The 22470-nt window shown below is 38.6% G+C and overlaps 1 protein-coding gene and 1 long non-coding RNA gene across 5 annotated transcripts in view; one reads left to right on the top strand and one right to left on the bottom strand.

The window, feature by feature from the left end:
* LOC124177553 overlaps window positions 1-22470 on the bottom strand; it is a 53015-nt gene that overhangs the window by 21711 nt on the left and 8834 nt on the right. The window contains exon 1 of one of the 3 annotated variants that reach the window (XR_006869628.1): window positions 17648-17769. The exons of the other annotated variants lie outside the window; for them this stretch is intronic. This is a non-coding gene — a long non-coding RNA (uncharacterized LOC124177553). Of the gene's footprint in view, window positions 1-17647; window positions 17770-22470 lie in introns of those variants that run through there. 3 annotated transcript variants of the gene reach the window in all.
* Window positions 1309-22404, top strand: LOC124177540 (tyrosine kinase receptor Cad96Ca). 2 transcript variants are annotated; one of them, XM_046559998.1, is made up of 8 exons: window positions 1309-2957; window positions 15158-15408; window positions 16685-16800; window positions 17172-17565; window positions 17671-17850; window positions 19289-19639; window positions 19772-20077; window positions 21106-22404. In XM_046559998.1, exons 1-8 carry the CDS (start codon window positions 2906-2908, stop codon window positions 21340-21342), a joined length of 1887 nt encoding a protein of 628 aa, XP_046415954.1. In that variant the 5' UTR covers window positions 1309-2905; the 3' UTR covers window positions 21343-22404. The 2 variants fall into 2 exon arrangements, with proteins under 2 accessions (XP_046415954.1, XP_046415953.1); XM_046559997.1 differs by having other exon boundaries at window positions 1310-2957; window positions 17139-17565.

Raw genomic sequence — 22470 nt, 5'->3', positions numbered from 1 at the left:
CAATGGTAATTTACCGACAGAGAAAATGATTTCAATGATCTTATACTGGCGTTGGATAAACGGACGGGCGATCAATTCTGTTAACCAACAATCGGCTGCATTACTCTTCGGCTAATTGAATGCCGATGACGAGTATAACGTGTAAGTGGAGTTGATCACGTCAGAAGAAAGTTATAGGTAATCATATACCCGCACAGGTCTAATTACGATCGGTGATAAAGAAAGTAGGTGCGTGACGTACTCTTAGAATTTATTACCTATGAAATTCAATATTAAATGTTTATTGTTGTAGTTATTAAAAATGAGCTTTCTCGGGATAAGATTCGGTAAAAATTTCGAAGCCATCATAGACACGCTGAAGTAGCAAGCTGTTGGTATGCACTTAGACGGTCGCATACTTGAACTCATTTCAAATGAATCTGTTATTGGAATGCGTCGTGAGTGCGTTCTGTTTTTCCCATCTTTGCACACATTGTTTTAAAACTTGTCCTATACAAGGTTAAAAAATCTATGATCACCGTTCTCAGTTATTCCAATTCGTTTTATCATGAATTTGTAAAAAGTTGGTTGAAAAAGATCGTGACAAATGTTTTTCCATCAAGAGCGAGTTTTCCTAACTTGCGTGTTCAGGTCGATAAGCAAGCGTCTCGTCTCGTTGGAAAAATTAAAATAAAAGAAAGGAAAAATCAAATGCAAGTAACAAAGAGAAACGTTCTTGTGGTGTTGCGTAATCGAGAAAAAAAAAATTCAAAATGTAGAGCTGCTGGTTGTACTGCAGCTGCAACAAATATTGTCCCATCATTTTTGAAAATATTCAGGAATGTATTTACAGACAGGCATACAGACTTCTAGCGTGACTTATAACAGACCTTAAAAATTTATAAATTTGGAGTATTTTGCATATATGGCGCCTCCCTAGATCAAAGAACGAATTGTTTGTATCTAAATCTAGCTAAAGCTGAGACTTCACTTGTCCAAATTCATCCCTTGGAGAAACAAGACAGGCATCTTGCGGTAAAAGCTCAAGCTTTTCACATTTCGGTTACTCAACGTCGCGTATAAATGTTTCCAAAACAATATCTTGCTACAAAATATAACGAATAGAGAGAAAAAAAAGCGAAAAAAACGCAAACGGAAAAGCTCGCAATCTTGCGGAAGTCTGCCTTATCTACGCGACTTTCGTTGTGGTTTCATTGGTCGGCGACCGACGGGGGAACCTGCAAAGATATCGGAACACCGCCCGAGCGGAAAGTGAACGTCTACACCAGGCCCACCAGGCCGAGGAGCTCGGGTCCAACGGCAACGGCCATCGACGGTTTAGTCGCTGTCAGACACCGGCCTCGTGCGCTGGTTGTGTCGACGCAGAGAATCGTTGGAAATAAGGAAAGGGGGGGAAAGAAGAAGAAAGAACAAAGCTGGGACCGACGGCGCGTCGGGTCGAGGAAAAGCTTGTCGAGATACATATTGAGAACCCGCGGGACGCCATCGGGCCCTCGATCCATCGGCGTAGCGCGATAAACGCGGAGACATCGACGCCCGCAAAGGCCCCAAAGTGCCTCGCCAATGCTCGCGCAAGAGTTCGGGGACCACGCCGAATGGCCTTGCAGCGTATCAAAGTTCGAGAGAACAAACACCGTGGAATTGTTGTGCAAAGTGTGAAGTAAAGAAGGAATAAAAGGGATTGATTCAATTTTACGCGTTCCATCCGATCTTCCACGTGAGTTTCTACAACCTCACTTGCACCGCAAAATTTTTGTACCTTGTACGCGCTTTCACACCAGTTTCTATTATAGGACATTATCGCTTTACTTTGACGTCCACCAACCAGAACTACCAATTACTACAAAGTTCTTGGGTAAACACAGCGCGAGTGTGCGTCGTACGCGGTGTATACGAAATATTTTGGAGAAACGGATGAAACTATAATTGTACGTGTGTGCGTGATTCGCAGTTTGCGCAGAGCTAATGTGTATGTAGAATTATAGCTGCGCGTGTTCGGTGTTGGTTTAGAAAGTATACCTTCGACTGCTGCATACACAGTGAATCTCAACGTCGCGATATAAACTCGATCTAAAACGATTTACAACATACCGCGGTGCGATCGCAGTCCCAAAATTCGTTTATCTTGTAAATCAAATTTTCTAAACTAAATAAATATACGGAAACCGGATTTTTTCGCTTTTTTCACTTGGTTTCGTTAACGTGCTTGCGGTAATCTTTGAATGCGAGAAATCGGCACGATCTTTAAAGACAAGACACCGAACAGTGAAGTGAATATCATATCGGGATACACGGTTCTGGGATATATGGTTACTCCAAACCGAGGAGTAGATTTTGAACTCAATTTTAATTACATACGAACCGTGAATCGAGATGTGACGAAAGAGCTGTAACACATTCCACTGCGACATCAAATTAGATGTAATCCATTTGATGAACTAGTCAAAACGTAGAAATTTTTCACGCGTACGATGTAGAAAATATTTTACAAGTCTTCGGAAAAACCGTCGAACTGCAGAATTAAATCATAGATGATATAAAAGAGTGTTTTAAGATCTGACACAAAAACGTGAATCGAATGGTCGATAAGAACGAAAATCAAAACATATCAAAATCAAATCGTTCAGTGTGTGTTGTTTAAATTGTTGTTTAAAATGCTATTTGCGAATCTAATAAATATCCGATATAACTCAGGCAGTGTTGGGTGATACTGACGATTGGTTAATGAAGCGATACAGGCGTTAATCGCGTGTGAGTACATCGGAGTGCGAGGGGAAAAAATTGTGCGCCCAGGAATATAGGTCGAAGGGAGAATTATACCCTGAAAAAACACGCACACCCAGCGTTAATTGCATTGGTTACGCGCTGCAGGATTTATCAGCGAATTATCAGCCCATGCAGCGAAATGTTCGTTATATGCGCGATCATCGCTGCAGCGGCCTTCTTCACAGAAGCCGGTAAGTTGCTACACATATATATGATAATGAAAAAACGTCCCAGCATACGGACTTGTCGAGAATAACGATTGATCGCTATTTGCGCGATACACAAATACCATGTGTCGGTTGAAAAACAGACTGTAAATTTCATTACTCATACCCCTATACTGCGACACAAGTATGTCACGGTTTTCAGTATAGCAAGTCATTTTCAAGTACAGGTACTTGACAAACTTGACTTGAACTTGTGAGAAGCGATACTCGCAAAAATTCAGCACCAAGTTCCATTCTTTTCTATTTATTATTATGTATCTTTACGGACCTGTAATTAATGGTGAACATTTTACAAATATTAGGCGTATACACAGTAACATGCGAACCACATTAGAGTCCAAAGAAAATCTCTCTCTCACACAACATTGCGCTTATATTCGTTATAAACGTAGTCGGGCATCGAAACGATCGTAATTGAATATCAGACTTGCGCGATAACGGAAAAATGTCGTGAAAAAAACAGCAGCGAATTTGACTCGACGACGAATTGACTTGATACCAGTAAACGAGCAACGTATAATCAGGTCACCAGACACCGCGTGCAGTCTGCAAGATGATGCAGTAGGTACTCAACGTGCACCTTAAGCTGCCTTTCACGTCGCATGATGCGCATCGCATTTCTGCGGCCAGAGTCCCAATTCGGGTAGCTAAATGATGCGAATTACTTTTTTCACGAAAGTTTTGCCTCGTTTGAATATACGTAGCTTATTATACATGCTTTAACGATTTTATAACCACTTTAAGCGTGGAGAGAAATTGGTTCGCCGGGTGTTTTTCAAGACTGACCGAAAGATTTTTACACGAGAGTTCGATCTGATTGCTGCGGGCTACTGCTTCGATGCAATAATTTCAGAGAAAGGTGTTAACACTGATCCTTTTAGCGCAATTTCGCAAGACATCTTTAAGGCTGCTAATATTATAGAATATGTGAATTTTTTGCAAGTGTGCAGGGAAAATGTAAGGATTCAGCCACGCGTGGTGTGATAATTATTTTATCGAGTATCCAATTTCTCAGAGTAACGTAAAAAAGTTTGAAATGAATCGAGATTTATAAGACATACCGAAACTCGCCCGAGTTTATCGAATTAATGAGTATTGAAATGATCGTGACGATATTATATCAGCTTTCAGTGAAACAACTTTGTTGCCGTTAAGTTCCAGATTCGTCGTTCCATAATTTGCTTTCAATTTTCAGGGCCTCATGATGTAAAAATCTCTTTATTTTAGTAAATGGCCAGAATACATAATTTCGATAAAAACTTTGCTGATGAGAGCATTCGATTTAGAAATTGGCCAAGAAATTCAAGTATGTTGAAATAAATTGCGATTAATTTGTAAAACGGTGTTTTTCGGAAATCTCTCTTTGCCCCGTACATGCGATGAGTAGATACTTGTTTTCCGAAGAGCCGGAGTCTCCAACAATTGGAACCGCATCATTGGTGATGAACTAGGACTCGTCTTTATACAACAGCGAAGTGATTTTGGTGAAAGTAGGTAATTCAGCTATATGTATTCAGCTGTCATCCACTGATAACCGATAAACTAAAATGACATTCAGTTAGCCTGAAACTTATTTCTATACGTCGCTAAATTCTATGTTTGACTTAAAAAATTATCATCATGATCAAAATCTGTGGGCTTTTTCATTTTTCACCTATGGTTCTTTGGTGGTATAATATTCGTATGACGATAAATTTCGGGAAAAATATGAAGTTCCAGTGTCGGCTTTATACTACCGCAGCTTATTCAGTGCTGAGTCACGTATGGACTTGTGAAATGTTTGACCGCTAGAGTCAATATGGCGTTCATACGCGACCCAAAAATTGCGCAACTTCAAATGACACGATAGGTGGCTTAAACTCAAAATACGTCAGTCATAAAGCCTTACTTAAATATGAGGCTCGACCAAGTCATTGTACGCATTCCAAGAACCAGAACTACGTTATACGAAATATGATAACTGAAAAATCAATGAAAAAAATTTTCTCAAATACTTGCTCGAACGTATTAAATGAGAAAAATTACTCCAGGGATTATTATTCCAAACTCTAAAAGCGTGCTAGAACAATAATTGCGATGAGAAGGCGATGGCTGACAGAAGTGTTCATTAGAAATCGAAGCTATTTTTGGTGTGGAGAATTATTATAGAAAAACAAAACGTGCAACATGTTGGTTGTGAATAACACATTAATTGTCCTTAATAACTGAACCGTAATCTCGAAATCTGTTATTAGACTCTACACTGCAATTCAACAGTCCTATAGCTATTCAGTAAAGTTACGTTGAGGGTTCAATGAACGTCACTCAGAAAATTATTTAGACTTTTGACAGCCAGAATTGTGTCACCACAAGTGACCATTTTTAGAATAACATAAAATTCATCAAACGTTGTGGCGACGCAACCAAAAAAATGAGTTGAATTAATTTCTACGCGAAATAAATATATTCTAGTCTCGTCTGCGAAAAACTTTACTATCAAAATACGAATGATTCGGTTGTGATATATTTATATCAATTGGTCAAAAAAAATTAGTGTAAATCAGCTCTGAGATAAAAGATTCTAGGGTCTCAAAAGTTAAAGAAAAAAACTCGGGCCGAGCCCTTTTGAATTTTGACAAACTTTTGACTGACTTTTCTAAACCTCTAGAATTACGTTTTGACCACCGATGATTAAGTCAGATTTAACCACGTTTCATTCACCGAATATGTGAAAAACTACACAATTATTTTCATAATAAGACGAATTAAGTATTATTTCATAAAATATACGAAATCGAAATCACAATTTCGTATGCATGAGTATTTTTTATCCAATAAACTCTTTTCACTGTCTCAGAGCGACTATTTGATTGATTTTAACATAATGTCTGAACGATTATTCTACATGAAATCTTCAACTTTATATTGTTTGAATATACAAAAACAATAAAATAAATACACACGTACACCATAAGTTCTACGTAACTAATTTATACTCGCATGCTAATCGACCTGGAATTATATATATTCATTTCAAGACCTAGAAATCTACGGTCAAAGTGAAAATATAATCACGGGGAAAGAAGACAGGGAAAACACGGCGTATATCGAAAAGAGCAAGTGCAACTGTTTTACGGTAGCTGCGCTATGCCGAAGAGATACAGAGATACGCGTGGAAACACATCGGAAGATCGAAAGCAGAAAGTATTTAGAAAATTCATAAAATATTTAGACGAGTAGAAAAGAGGGCAGACGGAAAACTCTGAACGCAAACGCTGCTGCGCGTACATCTTCAAACGGTTTATAACGCGCAGATTTCCAGAGCTAATTGAACGATTAAAATACTCGTTGGATACGATAATAAAACAGCGTATTCGTGCGTTAATCGACGTGCATCGCAGCAATGAGAATAATATGACTAATAGTAAACTAAAACGGTTTTGCATCGTACGGTTGAGCATCGACATATGGTTGATAGGCACCGTAAGAATTCTCACCTTCATGGGGATACCGAATTTGTAATTTGAGTAAAATTATCAAGTTCTTTGAAAATGCCCATTAGTGAAATTCAAGCTCGACGTAAAATTTCTGCCAAATAAGACTGATTCTTGCGACTGAAATATCGCGAGCAATAAGCAAGTATTCAAGTATTCATAAAATACAAGAACCAAATATTGCCTTGACTTGAAGCAGACAAAATTTGCCACGGTCAAGTTCTTGAGAGCAATAAATTCACCAAAGCAATTTCCTATTTCTTGTTTAAGTCATACGGTCGGTTTTAAAAACGGATGTTTCAGAGTATACGAGTAACTTTAGACCTATCTAAAACGGCCGCGTGTTTTTGTTTCTTGTTTTTTTTCTTTTTCTGGGAGGTTACAAACTCAGTCATCTCGACGTGTCTGTGGACAGAGTCTGAGCTCAGAACTTTCACTTAGAAAAGGCCAGCCACGCTTCTCAAATATTCAGAACCTAAGGCGACTTCACTTTCATGCTCGCTGCATGATTCTCGATTTAAGGATGTGGTTACATCTCTTTTATCCGCATCCGATCGTCAAACTTCGATTTTCGTTTCCCAACACTATAATTAATCGGTTGACCCGTAATCATGAAAAACAATTCGTCGACTTGATCGGTAAAACTAGTCAAATATGTCGATGGAAATTTTTCGAATCCAACAGATCCTCTTTTGTTCGTATAACTAACGGAATTCAAATATCGATACGGAAACCGAGCTGAAAACTCAACGGCTTCTAAATATTGGTTGTGAATTCATACGAACCACTGGAATGGCAAATTTATCGGTAAAAGAAATGCAGCATTCTGGAGCCCGATTAACAGTATAAAATGAGCCAACGGAGGCGGCTGATTGAGTCACGATGGGAATGAGCCAAGCTGTATTCGGAATTCGTATACAGCAAGTCGTAGGATATGAGTGGGAAACAAAATTGGCGAGTGCAGCTTTCCGGTCGATGAGCACAAGTCGACTTTTTTTTTGCTGTAAATTCACCCCACAAAGTGGAATGGACCACTATGAGACGTTGTTACAGGTACTCGAAATCCCAAAAAATCTGAAACAATGACTCAGATGCAATTAGTCATAGATGCTCCGTTTTTTCACTGTCCAGAAGTTATGCTTGAAGTCAACGGATCTGCGATTGATATATAGCGTGAGAATATACAAGTAAATTGCCTGTAGTTTGCCGAACTTAGTTGCGAATGACTCGATTAGTTCGGATATTTTACACCTCGTGTAAAGAAAAATAAAACAACACGTTATACGTGACGTCACGATTAAGTAATGACGCGTGATCGCCCACCTGCAAAGCGGGCCTGAGAAATTTCTCAACAGGTTGGATATTTTCAAGCTTACATATTTTCGTTGTAGATCCTGTTTCCCCCTTGGCTGGGCGTTTTTTCACATCATGTTACGACTTATTACGCAATCCCCGGATGCGATAGCTTTACCACGGAAATCCATGCCTGTAATACATATCTATAACGTATAATGCGTGCGTTTGCAGGCGGATGTTTGGTTTAAGATCGGCCTGCGGCGTTTCAGAACTAATGGATATTATAAAACAGCACCGATGTTTTTCGACAACGTTATAGAATGAAAACTAAACGATCATTATGAGAAACGGTCGTGATAGTAAATTGTATAAATATGCTGTCCAAAGCTCCGATCTGCGTTGCACGAGGTCCAACGCTGTGGAATAAATCTGACGCGTCGATTCTCAAACTAACTTGACGGAGTGCGAATTAACAACGAAATCTCACAAATCAGCCAACAGAGAGCCTTTTCGTTAGCTTTCTAGTCTGGTAGAGATTTTATAGGTATACGTTCCTGTTCCTTTCGCCATACCCGCGTTAACGTTGTATAAACATAACCGCTATTTATAGAGTGATCTTCGAATCGTTTATGTAGTCCAAACGATCGGTCAAACTATTTTACCATTGTATTCTGAACAATGAATAACGTACTGTTATAAAATTCATACTGTAAAACTCATTGCAGCGTTGGGTATCCGTTTTAATCTTTCAGAGGCAAAGACCGCGTCTGAAGGTGTAGACAAAAGAAAAAAAAAACCCGGAGCGGAAAAAAGGGGTGAATGAAAAATACAAAATGGTGAATAATGGAACGAGTTTTAATTTGTTAGCCAACGACGGAGGCAGATGGAAAGAGAAAGAGAGAGAGAGAGAGAAAGAGAGAGTGAGAACTGAATTAGGAAGAAACCCGACACAGTTATACTTTACCACGCACCATTTTACGTATATGTATATGCGTCTTCTGGTATCCATGAATATCTACCAGGAAGAAACTTGAAGGCCGTTATAATTTAGTTGTTAGATACATTCTAAAAAGTGTATACCTTTAATAAGTTATATTGTACTGTATCAAAGTGAGTATAGGCATGGATTGGTTGATATTTATATTCGACACCTTTCACTGACAAGCATAGGTATGTATCACTTATAGTTCATACGAACTGTCGACAAAGAAACGTGACAAAAGAACCGTTAACCAAAAACTGAGTAGCCCGCAGTGGCATGCAAATGACATAAGGCTGCTACCGTAAGAGTTCGGGATACAAAAAAAAATAGAAAAAGAAAAGAAACGTTTTCATACAAAAGCGGATACGTTTTGTGAAACGATGTATGAATCCGGAACGATATGTATCGATGAGGAAAGATTTTTCATTCACCTGCATTGTAAGCGTCGAATTTTTAGACTGCAGTTTGCAGCGTTCAACGAACTGATGTTCAACTTTCTTAATTGTGCAACAATATATAAGAATTTGAAAGCGGTTCTAAATTTTTCATGATACCGTTGCAAATGCAATTCTACTTGTACATAATGCCTATTTACGCAAAAGTTACAAAATTCAATCAATTATGTTTTCTGATTTATTACGGAAAATTCAAACTCATTGAACTTATTTTCGGTGTGCATTCGTCAATGTACGTGCACAACACACATGTTCAAAATACAAGTCCAGGATATGATGCAAAATATGAAAAAATGTAGCATCGTGATACAGCTTTTGAAATTTATCACTTACAGGTGTGCTTTTGACGTACATACAACACATACAAGCGCATCCTAGGGGATATACATATATTTTTGTCGGATAAAACTTTCACTGCAGGAACGAAACGCATTATACTTCATTATTATATACATCCGTAATGCATAAGGAAAAAAATTATATTTACATTAATTCTGTGTATTTGTAATTTAAAGCAACGCTGTTAAGATATTTGAGGTCATTGAGGATGTGCATGCAAACATGGAATTACTCTTCCAATAAATTCTCTTATAAATATTATAAAATCAAATTAACCGTATTTCGTTTCAGGTAATCATTCTTTCACTCAGGTCCGTGAATATTTGTTTGAAAAATTAGGGCTTCCGCTAAGTTCATGTGCTGTGAAATAAATCAACGTAATATTTGAAGTTGTAACGGGTGGTAAGTCTACAAAACATGCGAACTATGAATACGAAGTCAGGGTTTCAAAAGTAAAACCGAAGTTGCCTGAGTGAAATTTTCTTGAAAAAATCGACCCTGGAAGTGGAAACATTTAAAAAACTGAAAATTTAAATGATCGTAAAAACTTGAGAGATTACATATTATTTTGAGTCTCATTTACTTTTTTTCTTTTAAATGGATTCTCTTTGAATCACCTGAAATCAATTCTTTTATCATGCCAATATTTTTTTTCAATAAACTGCAAACTTGGTAGCAATGACCTATGATGATGCGATACGAAACGTTTTTGTTCTTAAGAATCATAAGACGAGAGAAAAAAGATTCATCCCTGGCACTTTGGACAGAATGCATTTCTGAAAAAATATACACGATCGTAACACATTAAACCTGTGAAAATGATGTTATTTTTAATATTTGTTCAGATTAAATTTTTTTTTTTAAATTCAGAATAATGAAATAGTTCTGCAAAATTGTGAACAAAACATGAATATCCAAGTTGAAATTTTTCCACTTGAAAATTTGTTTGATGTTGCGCAATCAGCTTTAATTATTATACTTAGCTGGATTGACTCGAGTTAGAGATTTGGATCTACGATTATTTCATACATAATAGGTTAGAATTAATCGGTCTTAACCCAGCCGTTAACGTACGTGAAGAAAAAAAGAGTGAGGTATATTTTCATCGTAACAGGGCGTGAAATCGTTCGTTGTCTGTCGATGGAATTTGATGTTCAAACATATTCCCCGTCCACAAGTGAAATACAATAATTTTCTATATTTTCAAGTATGAAAAATCGAAGTTAATAACGACGGGAAATCGCAAATGCCATGAGAAATTCACGTTTCCATACAAATTTTCCGCGGTATTCCAGATTTTCCCAACAGCCATCCACCGTGTAATCCCACACCGGCAAACACGCGAAGTCATCGGCATCCGTACAACCGCTGTATCAACGTACAGTATTTAATCGTTGAAAAGATCCGGTATCCCAGGGAAATCGTCGGCTGTAATATCGGGTGGTCGTTCGCATAGCGCAAGGTTCAATTAGCAGCACCGCCGAAAAGAGAAAGTCTCAAAGAGAGTTCTCGGAATCGCGTAAGGCTCGGCCTCGGAGGAATCGGTCGACTCTAAGGTGCAGCGGAAGACCGATCCTCGTGTAGATATACCAAGACTTGCCGGTTCCATCCGATACACCGTGACATATGTGTATAATGCGTTCCCAGGTACGAACGCAGCTGCGATCCGGAATGCAGTGACATTGTGTAACCAAAGAACTCTGCCGTCACACATCCTGCATGTCGGACTGCACGGAGGCGAAGAAAATTGCGTCGAAACGATACATGGTCATTCGTGTTGGTCGCCTTGCAGCCAACGTAATTTTTCATAATTCTTACGTCAGCACAGCGGTATTGTTCTAGCTCCGCTTAGAGTAATTTTAACCGATCGACGACCTTGTTGAATCGGGACGTTGATGGTGCAGAATTTTTCTAAAAATTGCTATTCAGTGTACGATGTGGAATAAGTCAGTGAATTGTACTGTTCGAATAAGCTCGTCTAACCCAAATATAATTTGACCAATTTAGTAAAAATAGGTAAACGCTTGACCTTAGATGCATCGTTCACGAGTTTCACCTTCGCTAGATCTCGTTCTTCCTTCTTCGACGACGGCGAAAAAAATGACACGTGTCTAATTTGAGCAAATATGGAGTGAGCTTTTCGAAAAACCAAAAGTTTATGAAATATACGCTTTATAATCAAATCCTAACATTCGTCGTTATTGCTAAAAAAGAAAAGTATCGTACGAACAAACAAGGTCGTACCTATGAAAACGTATAAATTAATAGGAAACTGACTGAAAATGACTGCAAGATCGAATCTATATATATTTTGAGGCGTTGAATTTAAATGTTCATTGACATTGAAGTCATATAGATCTAGTCTTTGGTACAGACCGCTTTTTTGTGTGCCTGTATAATTAGTTGACGTCTGTGATGATGAATTTGCATCGTTCAGTTTACTCGCAAAAGTACAAAACTATTGCAATGCGTGAGGAACACGAACGGTGGACCAATTGCACGGAAAAAATCGACACATGATAACAAGGAGCAGATATTTACTCCGTGGAGTTAAAAACCGGCAGAAGTTTCCTAGTGCTAAATGGCATCACTTAGCTCCACGGTTGTTTGGTCGCACTTTCATCGTCCCACTTTCTCTGTAAGATGCCCGGTAAAGTTGGCGCACGACGAGAACGACAGTCGTATTCATGTCAATGAAAATTTTCTTTAGGAGCAAGCGTATAGGTAACGCGACGCATCACTCTGCAACGATACGGAAGCGAATTTTTTATGCGTTTCTTAATTTTTTTCCTTCTCCGCCAAATCAACTCGGTATTGTGATGCTCGCGTTTTAAATAACGCTCAGTCTTTAATTCTTGGCGAGCGTAATCGAATATAAATTTTGTAGCATAGCTCGTGGTGTAAAAACTGAACCGAAATTGAGTATGGGATTGAGGCTTGTTCCTCTGGAAGTGCATGAATTTTATTCAAAAAATAATCAGGTGACGACTACGAATGCCCGCTCAATCAATCTTATCAAAACAGTCTGTGGATACTTTTGTACAGTTGCATCACTCGCTCAGCAAAAATGGCTTATCTTTAAGACCAAAGACAATTTTACAGATTTTTATAACCGCGTAAGTCAATTTGGATATGAACCGTTCGGCAAGAACTTTTGCTTTTCTAACACAAATTCAAATTATTGTTCAAAGGATACGAGCAGAGTCTTAAACTAGCAAAGGCGAGGATTCCGGTTCAATTGCATTGTTACAATGCGACAAGCAACAGGTATCTTGTAGTTTGCATCCCAACCACCCACGTTTGTGTAACGGATGCTCGAAACGAAAACAACCGCACACGTTACGATGTTGCTATATTGATTATAGCGCAATTTTTCTTACATTTCACTCGATTTTATAAGAAAAACTTAGATTAATGTTATGTAGATACTAAATTACTGAACCGTTGTATGAACTTGTGAATCTATAAACTGAGAGAGATATTGTTTATAACTTTATACGATGCCCAAAAGTCGATGCTCTCTGAAACGTCTTCTGCAGTGTCATTTCGCAAGAAGTTTTGCATTTCTATAGGCGGGTTCATCGATTCCTGGATGATTTAGTGATAACGTACAACTGAAAAGTGTATTTGAACCCGAACGGTGAAATATCAGTACCGAGAATTCACTGAAAAATGTATGCACACACAATTCCATTTGTGATCAGTTTAAATGGATGTACAAAAAGTACGTGGCAAGTAAAAAGGTGCGCGGTAGTAGGATGCACGTTTTGAACTTAAAGGAGTCTTAAAATTCACAATACGACGAATATTTTTCATTATTATCATTTTTTTTCTCTCTCTTTGCCAATGGTCTGAATCACGTATAACAATGTCAGGTAACAGGCAGCCGTACAGGCATGTTCAACTCCGTTGTATCATATATTACGAGCACATTTATCATGTGGCAAGTATATAATAACAGTGATCTAGCCGTTCGATACTTACATAGTAGAAGACGTGAGTCTAGGACGGTTTTCATGTCCTAGATACTAGAATTCATTACCATATTATGGGTTGCGGTCCGACTATATGCTTACCGCTGATGTGCATCGAGACTACAGCGAGCATCGCGTAAGAAAACACACTCAACGTATTTACATAGATTTAGATTGAGGCGAAGTTCAATGGCTTTGGTAAAAGGTAGCCTAGTTTTTTCGTTGGTGTGACAGAAAAATTGCGTCCGCGGTAATTGTAAGTCTAAATTACAGCATTCTATCGCATGAGGCCCAATTAGCATCGTCGGACGAAAACCGTTCAGTTTTAATCATACGGGTGTGAATTCCGACCGTAGAAGACATCGCCTAGATTTCGCGTTCGATCATTATCTCACGCTGCAAAAGACTTCTACGGAATAATTTTTGGTGTCAATCTGACATTATCCGACGTTTCTGAATTCTGAATTGACCAGATCAAAAATTGTCCACACCAGCCGACTTTGGGCAGTTGTAACACCCCCAATTTTATACAGTGCATGGATGAACATTGGCAATAACGGCAGGTTACACCAACATGTAACCATGCGATCGGTAAACCATTATTATGAAACCGTGCAACGGGTACGTCAGTAAAAACTATAACAATAGTCGAAGGAGGAAGCGACAAGACTAAGGTCACACTCTACTTGACGAACTGGACTAAAAATCTTACGACATGCATATCAAGGTCATTCTCCTATACAGTGTACGTCTACCTTCATCTTCGTAAACAGCTCTCTCTTAAATTATCACTGATGGTAATAACATTCGGCAAGAGCTGTTAAACGTTAAACGTACCGTGGCCTCATCGCGTGAAATAGAAGCTGCTTTCCGGGAACGTTTTTTCAACCGACGCAGCACTGAAAGGTAGCAATGAAAATTTGCTCAGAATCAGAGGATGTGATGGCTTTTAGTATACATATAATCGGGCATTGGATTCAGGGCAAGGTGATGAACAATTGAAAACCCCGATGTAATCCACCATTTCTGGATTACCGTATTTATAAGAAAACTGTTTCATAGACAGGAAAATCGTTGGTATTGACACATTTTTACTACGCTTTTGCGCGAGAAATAAGCACCTAACATGCTGTTCAAAGGTTTCACTGACTATCATCGTGGTCGTGATCAAATTTTGCTAGTCAATTTTACCATTGAAATTTTCAAGAGTGTACGATAGCAGAGCCGTTGCCAACTTAAAAAAAAAACGGATTTTGAGAACGCTATCTTTGACTCCCAAAATGTGATATAGATGTATTAAGATTCTTGATAGACGCAGCCGATGTTGATTAGCAATAAATTGAAAATTACGAGACTACACAAATCGTGTTGCCCCCTGTTTATACCCTGTGGCTAGGTGAGGACCGTGATGAGTCACAAATCGAAATAGACGCTTTGATTTGACTGATCTAGTTCAAGACTCCAATACAGTACCTAATAATTCTTTATAGCCAGTTTAATACAACGGTTTATGAACTCCTTGTAAGGTACATACGGTATATTATAGTGAGATTGTGTATAGTATCAGTCATTTTTCACATTGCAGCTGCTTCATTATCTTTGCGTAGCAAATTTATTAACTACTTTTTTTCAAATTGATTTACAGGCTGCCAGTACAGTGACAACACTCCTCCAGTGACGAACGTCTACCGGGATTGGGTTGTCGCCGACAACGCAACCATTGGAACTGTCGTGACGGTCGTTAGGGCTGAAGACAATGAACAAACAAAGTTGACTTACGGATTGGAACCAGTGGGACACACCTTGAATTGGGAAAACGCTCCGCAACGGCCCTTGCCTTTTTACATCGATAACAGCACTGGGACCGTCTTCACCAACGAGTCCCTCCTAGGCAGAGTGAGTTTCGATTATTGAAGGCATATTTTTGAATCGGTAGCTCCAAGGAAACACGCGAAGACAAGTTTCGATTTACTTATTGAAGTAAACAGAAAATTGCCAAGTCTGGAACCGGCCGATAATATTGTAAATATATTTGAACTAATTGAGGAAAACCGTGAACCTTTTTCTAACGATAATATACGCCATATATGTATGATAATAACTATTCAAAGAACGGTTATAATATGTTGACTGGTGTGTAGGTTAATTTCCCCTCTACGCGCAGATGCATATAAATTTATTTAGGCATTTGATCGTTCCATACTCCTGACCAAACGAGTTTTAGCTCTGTTATAACAAAACAGTCATGGAAATAAATCATCAACCTGTAATTTGCCCGAAGGTGGAAAAAATGTGTAAGCATTTTGATAGACCGATATATGTGCGACAGATTTAAACTACTCGAAGTTACGCGTGCACCACAAATTGTCCCTGTTCATTACGAAGTTCAAACTGTGTATTTATCTGAGTTTAAATTTGAAATTTGACAAATTGTTCACACCGGGGCACGAGCACCCTATTCGTCCCTGGCTAGTTGCTAAGTCCGGCTGCTAGCTTCAGATTCAACCCGTTCTAAGCTATTATTTATTGGAAATGTATTTTCTAATGGGACTCAGTACCTCGAAGCTATAGTGATTAAGTTTCAGTGTCCCGGCCACCAGACGGTATACGAGTCTGTTCACTGTAAAACCAGATTCTCTTATACCTCGCAAGCACGCGTGTGTATAAAGACTGATGTACGAGACTGAAGAGTATCTCGATGTTTTTACCTGACCAATTGAACCCGAGCAGGCCAAGTGGCACATAGAAAACCAATACTATGAGTATTACATCCTTAGACAGTATGCAATATTCAACAATCGTAGACACCATTGCATCCCTATCGCACTCGGCAATAATAATAAAGAAAATTATTTTAAAAAAATGACAGGCATGCGACTTGACAGACCGCCAACATTGTCGTACTATATTATACGGAAAACGTTTACTCGGGTCTCGATCCATTCAAGTATGTAGTCGAACATCACTAGTTGACAATTTCATGCAGGTAGAACGCATCTTGAATGTGGAATAATACTTTTCATCGCATAGTTTAAGATTGCAGTCCGACGTTGCTGTACCAACCGCCGTGGCCGTGGTTCGCTTCCCAGAATCTAACGCATCTCTTGCTTGATTAAGCTTCGTCGATTACTATAGCGTTAAACGTTTTACGTTTTTTGTTTCTTATTTCCAGGGAGGTGAGAGCCTGTCTCTGTACGTGACTGTCTCGGATGGTAAGCTCGAAGTGAAGACTGAAGTCTACGCACGCATCCTGAACTCTTCGGCACGGAATGGAGGCCACTCCAGCAGGTGAATAAAGCATCCAATTGTAAAGTGTACTATAAATTGCGCTCATTCGCATTATCATCATCAGTATGCGTACATGTAAAGGTTATTTCGGTTCGTATTGATACGTCATGCCGAACGATGTTTGTTATCAGAGTAGAGTCAGGCGGAGATTCCGTTCCTAATGGGATCGGGATTTCCCCGGCAGAAAAACAGAAACGAAATGTTTCGAACTCGATGAATACCAAATAAAATGCACAACTGGTAGCTCTTTTCGTCTAATACGTCTGTGAACTCTTTTCCGCGATTTCGTCATCCGATTCACGAATTGCTAATTCATCTACAATCGTTTTCGGTGACAGTCGATCCCCTTATCCTCAACCTTCTGGAGATAGATTCAGACCACCATTTGGTTTTGTGCCGTACCATGGATCCCCGCAACCGCCGGATATATTTGCAATGACGAACAGGCCCCCGCCTCCCCTGCCGCCACCCGCGACATCTCCGAGAACAACGATACTACATCCGCAGCCATCTAGGACAAAAAAACCTGAGGTTTTAGCGTCGTCCACGAGCCCGCCAACCAGCAAGTCGGTGGCATCAAATGAAATTCTTGGAACCGCGTTATCGAATAATAACGTGAACACCAGCGAACAAAACGGGCCCCAAGATCTCGCTATGACGATCGTCCCTGTGGCTGCTGTGTGCGCACTTGTTCTTGGACTGGGAATGGGCGCTTGGTCACTTAGGCACAAATTTTGCAGTAGCAAGAAATCGAAAGAGGAAATGGTGAGTCGGTTTTCGATGAGTGAAACTCCAACTCTTGAAATTATACTAGAAAATGGGATATTTCTCAATGTTTCTCTCTGACCTTGTCTTTTCGATGGTTTTCAGAAGGAGTCAGCTTCCGCTACGGTATCGAATCTATCCGACAATCCATCCCTTGTCTTCAGCGGTTGGGGTCGTCCAAAAGCACGCAGCAACACGTACGAAGGTCCGGACAAAGAGAACCCCTCGGGAGTACAGAGTAAAGTTGCCCCGGATGATTGGGAGTTTCCTAGACATCGGCTCAAGGTGCGTAAAACAGCTTTCTGGACTCGTTATTGGGTCAGGTGAAGAACACTTGGATCAAACGTTAGACCCAACTCGATGATTGGACCACGCTCGTTTAAATTATGCATCGGGAGTTCCAACCGTTTCCCATTGCTTGAACGGAACTCGAATGGTTTAGAACACACGAGTCTATTTTTTATGATGATTTATCGAACACAGGACACTGTTTTCCCATGTACTCATAAAGCAGAAATATTATATTAGTCGCAACTTTGGAGTCAACTCTTCTTCAAGTAAATCTCGTCGAACAGACACATCGTAAGGTGTTAATTATCGTCGGTGCAAAACATTATATATAATATTGGTTACGACGCAAGATGGGATTTTTATTGGAATTTAACAACATAATTGCTTTTTGGTTATATCATTGAAATTCCTCAAATTGAGTTCACAGTTTCTTCAAGTATAACGTCAATCGGTAGGCTTAAAAAAATATTCCGTAACACTTTTTAAGTATGAGGAAATTTAAAGGAAACGAAATATTATTTTGGGCTGTGATTTATACAATACCAATGTTATACCCAGGTCTGAATGTGACTGATAATGCTGATATCGAAATTAGTAAATTTCCGAAATTCAACATGAACGACTAAAGCACCGTTATTATACCATTGAAATCCAGAAAACGTTGCATCAAGCTTTGACAAATAATTTTAAGAACATCTTAGAAATGCCAAGGGCAGCAGGCTGCTCATCAAGTTAACTTTATGTATTTCTAGCGACTAATTTCTTAGCCGATGGGTTTTTTTTTAAAAACAACAAAGTCAGCTTACTTCTGCTTATTATTCATTATCACGTCGGAAAAATAGCGAACGGTTTTAAAAACATTAAAATGCTTGTTAATTATTTCGGATGGCACATCAGTACAGACAATTGAACGGTAAAGTAAATTTCAAAACCAATTGTAAGTGTAAATAGTGAATTCACAACTATCACTTAGTGGGAAGTGCCTTCGCGTTAGACATGACTGATCGCGGATAAGTATTTCAAATGATTCTTTAAAATAAGTTTAATAATCGGTAGCCATATAACCGTTGAAATCTTGGTACGTAGAGGTAGTACCTTGGCATTAGTAAATAACAGTTTATAAACAGCAGCACCGTAATTGAAAAAAATCTTTGTCAAATTTTAATTTCCGTAACGGAGCTGCGCGGAATAAAATATATTTGCCAAGTTGCATCGATTTTCAAACCACGCCTGATCTCCGAGAAACGTCTCGTTGCAGTGATTGATCGAATGCACTTTTTACAGAGTTTTAAATAATGATGACGTACCATGAAATTAAACCACATTACGATGGCAAAACCTGATCTTATTAACAAAGGACCATTGAATGGTACACAAATACAACACAATATTCAAAATACGACTATATTATTCCAACTTTTTCGTTATACAGATATTCAACATTCTTGGCGAAGGCTGCTTTGGACAGGTTTGGAAATGTGAGGCCCAAGATATCGACGGCAAGCCGGGGCCCAGCATAGTTGCTGTTAAAACCTTGAAGGAAAATGCAACGGAGCGAGAGAGACTGGACCTTGCCCAAGAGCTCAAAGTTATGAAATCATTGGAGACACACCCGAACGTCGTGAGGCTGTTGGGATGCTGCACGGAACGCGAGCCAATGTTTGTTATCCTCGAGTACGTCAGCGGAGGGAAATTACAAAGCTTTTTGAGAGCCTCTAGAGAGGAGAGAAATCACGGAGGTCCCGGTCTAACTTCGCGGGATCTCACTGGATTCGTTTATCAGGTTAGTAAAGCTCGCGAAGGAAAACAGACGGGATCACTTCTTACGATAAGATGTTATCTTTGTGTTATCGAAGCAGCCAAACGGATGTTCATCCTCGGAGCTGTTAATCTTCAAAATTTCACTACGTTCCAGATTGCTCGAGGAATGGAGTACCTCGCAACGAGAGGAGTCATACACAGGGACCTGGCGGCTAGGAATATTTTGATAGACGAAAATAGGGCGTGCAAAGTCGCGGATTTCGGATTCGCCCGAGACGTGGCGGCGAATCAAATATACGAAAGGAAGTCGGAAGGTCGACTACCGATCAGATGGATGGCGCCCGAGAGCCTATACGATAATATATTTTCCGTCAAGTCCGATATATGGAGTTTTGGCGTTTTGATATGGGAGATTGTCACCCTAGGATCTACGCCATATCCGGGGCTGGCAGCTGCTGAGGTACGAAAATTAAACCAAGCAAATATAATCAATGACGAAATAGTAGCACATAATAATCAAGCGTTCAAGGTCTGTAGGCATCTAAAACGGTTGTAGGTACTAATTTTTGATTACGGTGTTTGAAAAAATATGACAAAGACATTCCGACGGCTTCGCCGATGTTCATGGTACGGTTCACATGCATGGATATTTCTTGCATCTTTACCAGGCGCAATAACGGTTTCGTAACCCGTTAGGAATTAAAACACAACTTCATTGTAACAACGAATGTTATTATTGGTCATACATGCATGCATCTATAATGTATGCTTGCGAAAATAAGGTAGTACAGACAATTTCAGAGAGTAATGACTGTGTATATGACATAGAAATTGATACGCAGCAACAATTTTATCGGAGTCGGAGTTTGTATGACGAACATTATGTAACATGGGTATAAGTTGTGATGCATGAGTTTTTGCAAAATTTTTTTTAAATTAAAAAACGGTATAATGTATTGAGTACATTTTCCTATTCACGTTTCACGAGTAATTATGAATTGCACAACTTCGGGTACAGAAATATTAATCAAAATCATCGTAGAGTTATTAATTTATTGCTATAAAATACCGATTTTTGTATGTGTTTCAAGGTTTTAGTGCGGCAAAAAATTTTTTAAAAAAGATCCGTTCAAAACATGAGAATAATCCAGAACTGCTTCAGGTATTACAATAGGACGAGAAATGTTCCTACTGATGAGAAATAATTTACCTGTAGCAGTTTAAGAATATTTTAAAAAAAAATATATGTACATATATTTCGAAACATTCGGTGTTATATGTGGGAAATTTAAATTTTTTCGTAAATCGTGGGATTGCTGGAAACGTCTCCGTTAGTTCGGATAAAAATCAGAAAAATTTTGATACGGGTGTAATACTTCGGTGGGAAAGTAATTGACTTTGAGTTTAATGGAATATTGTCGTGCAATAAAATCAAGAAATTTTGAAAAGGTTGTCAATCATTAAACGAACTTTCAAATTGCCTTTCAGGTAATGAAGAGGATCAAGGAAGGATACAGACTGGATCGTCCTGAGCACTGCAAAAGAGAACTCTACAATATAATGTATTATTGCTGGGACAAGGACCCAGCCTGCAGACCTTCGTTCACCGAGCTAGTCAATCTTGCGGAAGGTCTACTGCTCGATGAAACCGATTATATCGAGCTCGATAGATTTCCCGACCACTCGTACTACAACGTCCTCAGTCTCAGTGGCGAAAAATTATAACAATAAATATAGCCGTCAACGATCATATTACAGGAGCTAGAACTGAGCCTGAGGAATGATGTTTTTAAGACTGTCAGAATTCGAAGTATCACACGTTCGTTTCAGATTTCCGATCGACGCGCGGGTAAGTATCCGACAGTGCAGATGATCAACGATAAAATTTTTATTTCATTTGTCTAATCGAATAAACGATTGGAATAAGAGGATAGTAACGAAAGACTTGAAGTAATAGGAGCGTCGGCAATAAAATATTTATGGAGACATTGAACGTTATATTATTATCATTATGTTTGTAATTTTATCGAAAATTTGCGTATTTTTTTTTCGTATACGATATGAGTTTATTTCTCAATTTATAAAAATTTACGTCAAATTTCTCGACAACCGTTGAATGTGAGGTTTAATTGATAATTAGAATTTTGTTGTAATTCAAATGAAGGTCTCCAAATTTTCAACTTGAACGTACCTCAAAATCAAACAAGTATACGTACTGTGACAAACTTTTTTTTCCACATTATATGCGGAAATGTATAACTAGCGTCAATGATAAGATATACTCTTGTAAATAATTTAAAAAATTAAAAGCATAATCACAACTAAAAGAAAAGAAAAATCGTAATAGGTCTTTGATATCGTATTCAACAGATAATCATACTTCGGTTTGTACTTATGTCAAATTCAGAGCAAACCTTAATTAATATTCGGGGAAAAAATAACAGAAATATTGATTTTAAAAAACAGAACGGCAAAAATGGAAAATAATCTGAAAGAAGAAAGAACGATTCGATCCATTGATGGAAAGGCAAATAAATAGTAGTTTGATATTACTATTTCATGAATATCAAGCCTCGTTTGATAGTAAAACATCTTTTAACACGAAAATTAAATAAGCTTCGTTCAATTTTCAACCACATTAAAGTACGCCAAATAAAAATTAATCTGTTCGAATGAAAAGCCACAAAAAAAAGTCGCACCATTCTCTTCCAACGTGTAAATATGTACGTCAGTGTATAACAATAAGTTATTTCTAATGTAATGTAATGTATTATAATAATGGATAATAAATACCAATAAGTTTTTCATTATAATCGGATTTTACAAAATTGTCTTTATCTTCTGTCGTCTCAA

This window comes from Neodiprion fabricii, chromosome 3 (assembly GCF_021155785.1).
Source record: "Neodiprion fabricii isolate iyNeoFabr1 chromosome 3, iyNeoFabr1.1, whole genome shotgun sequence".
NCBI classification, from domain to species: Eukaryota; Metazoa; Arthropoda; class Insecta; order Hymenoptera; family Diprionidae; genus Neodiprion; species Neodiprion fabricii.
The sequence above is the reverse complement of the archived record's forward strand: the minus strand, read 5'-3'. Positions and strand labels throughout refer to the sequence as shown.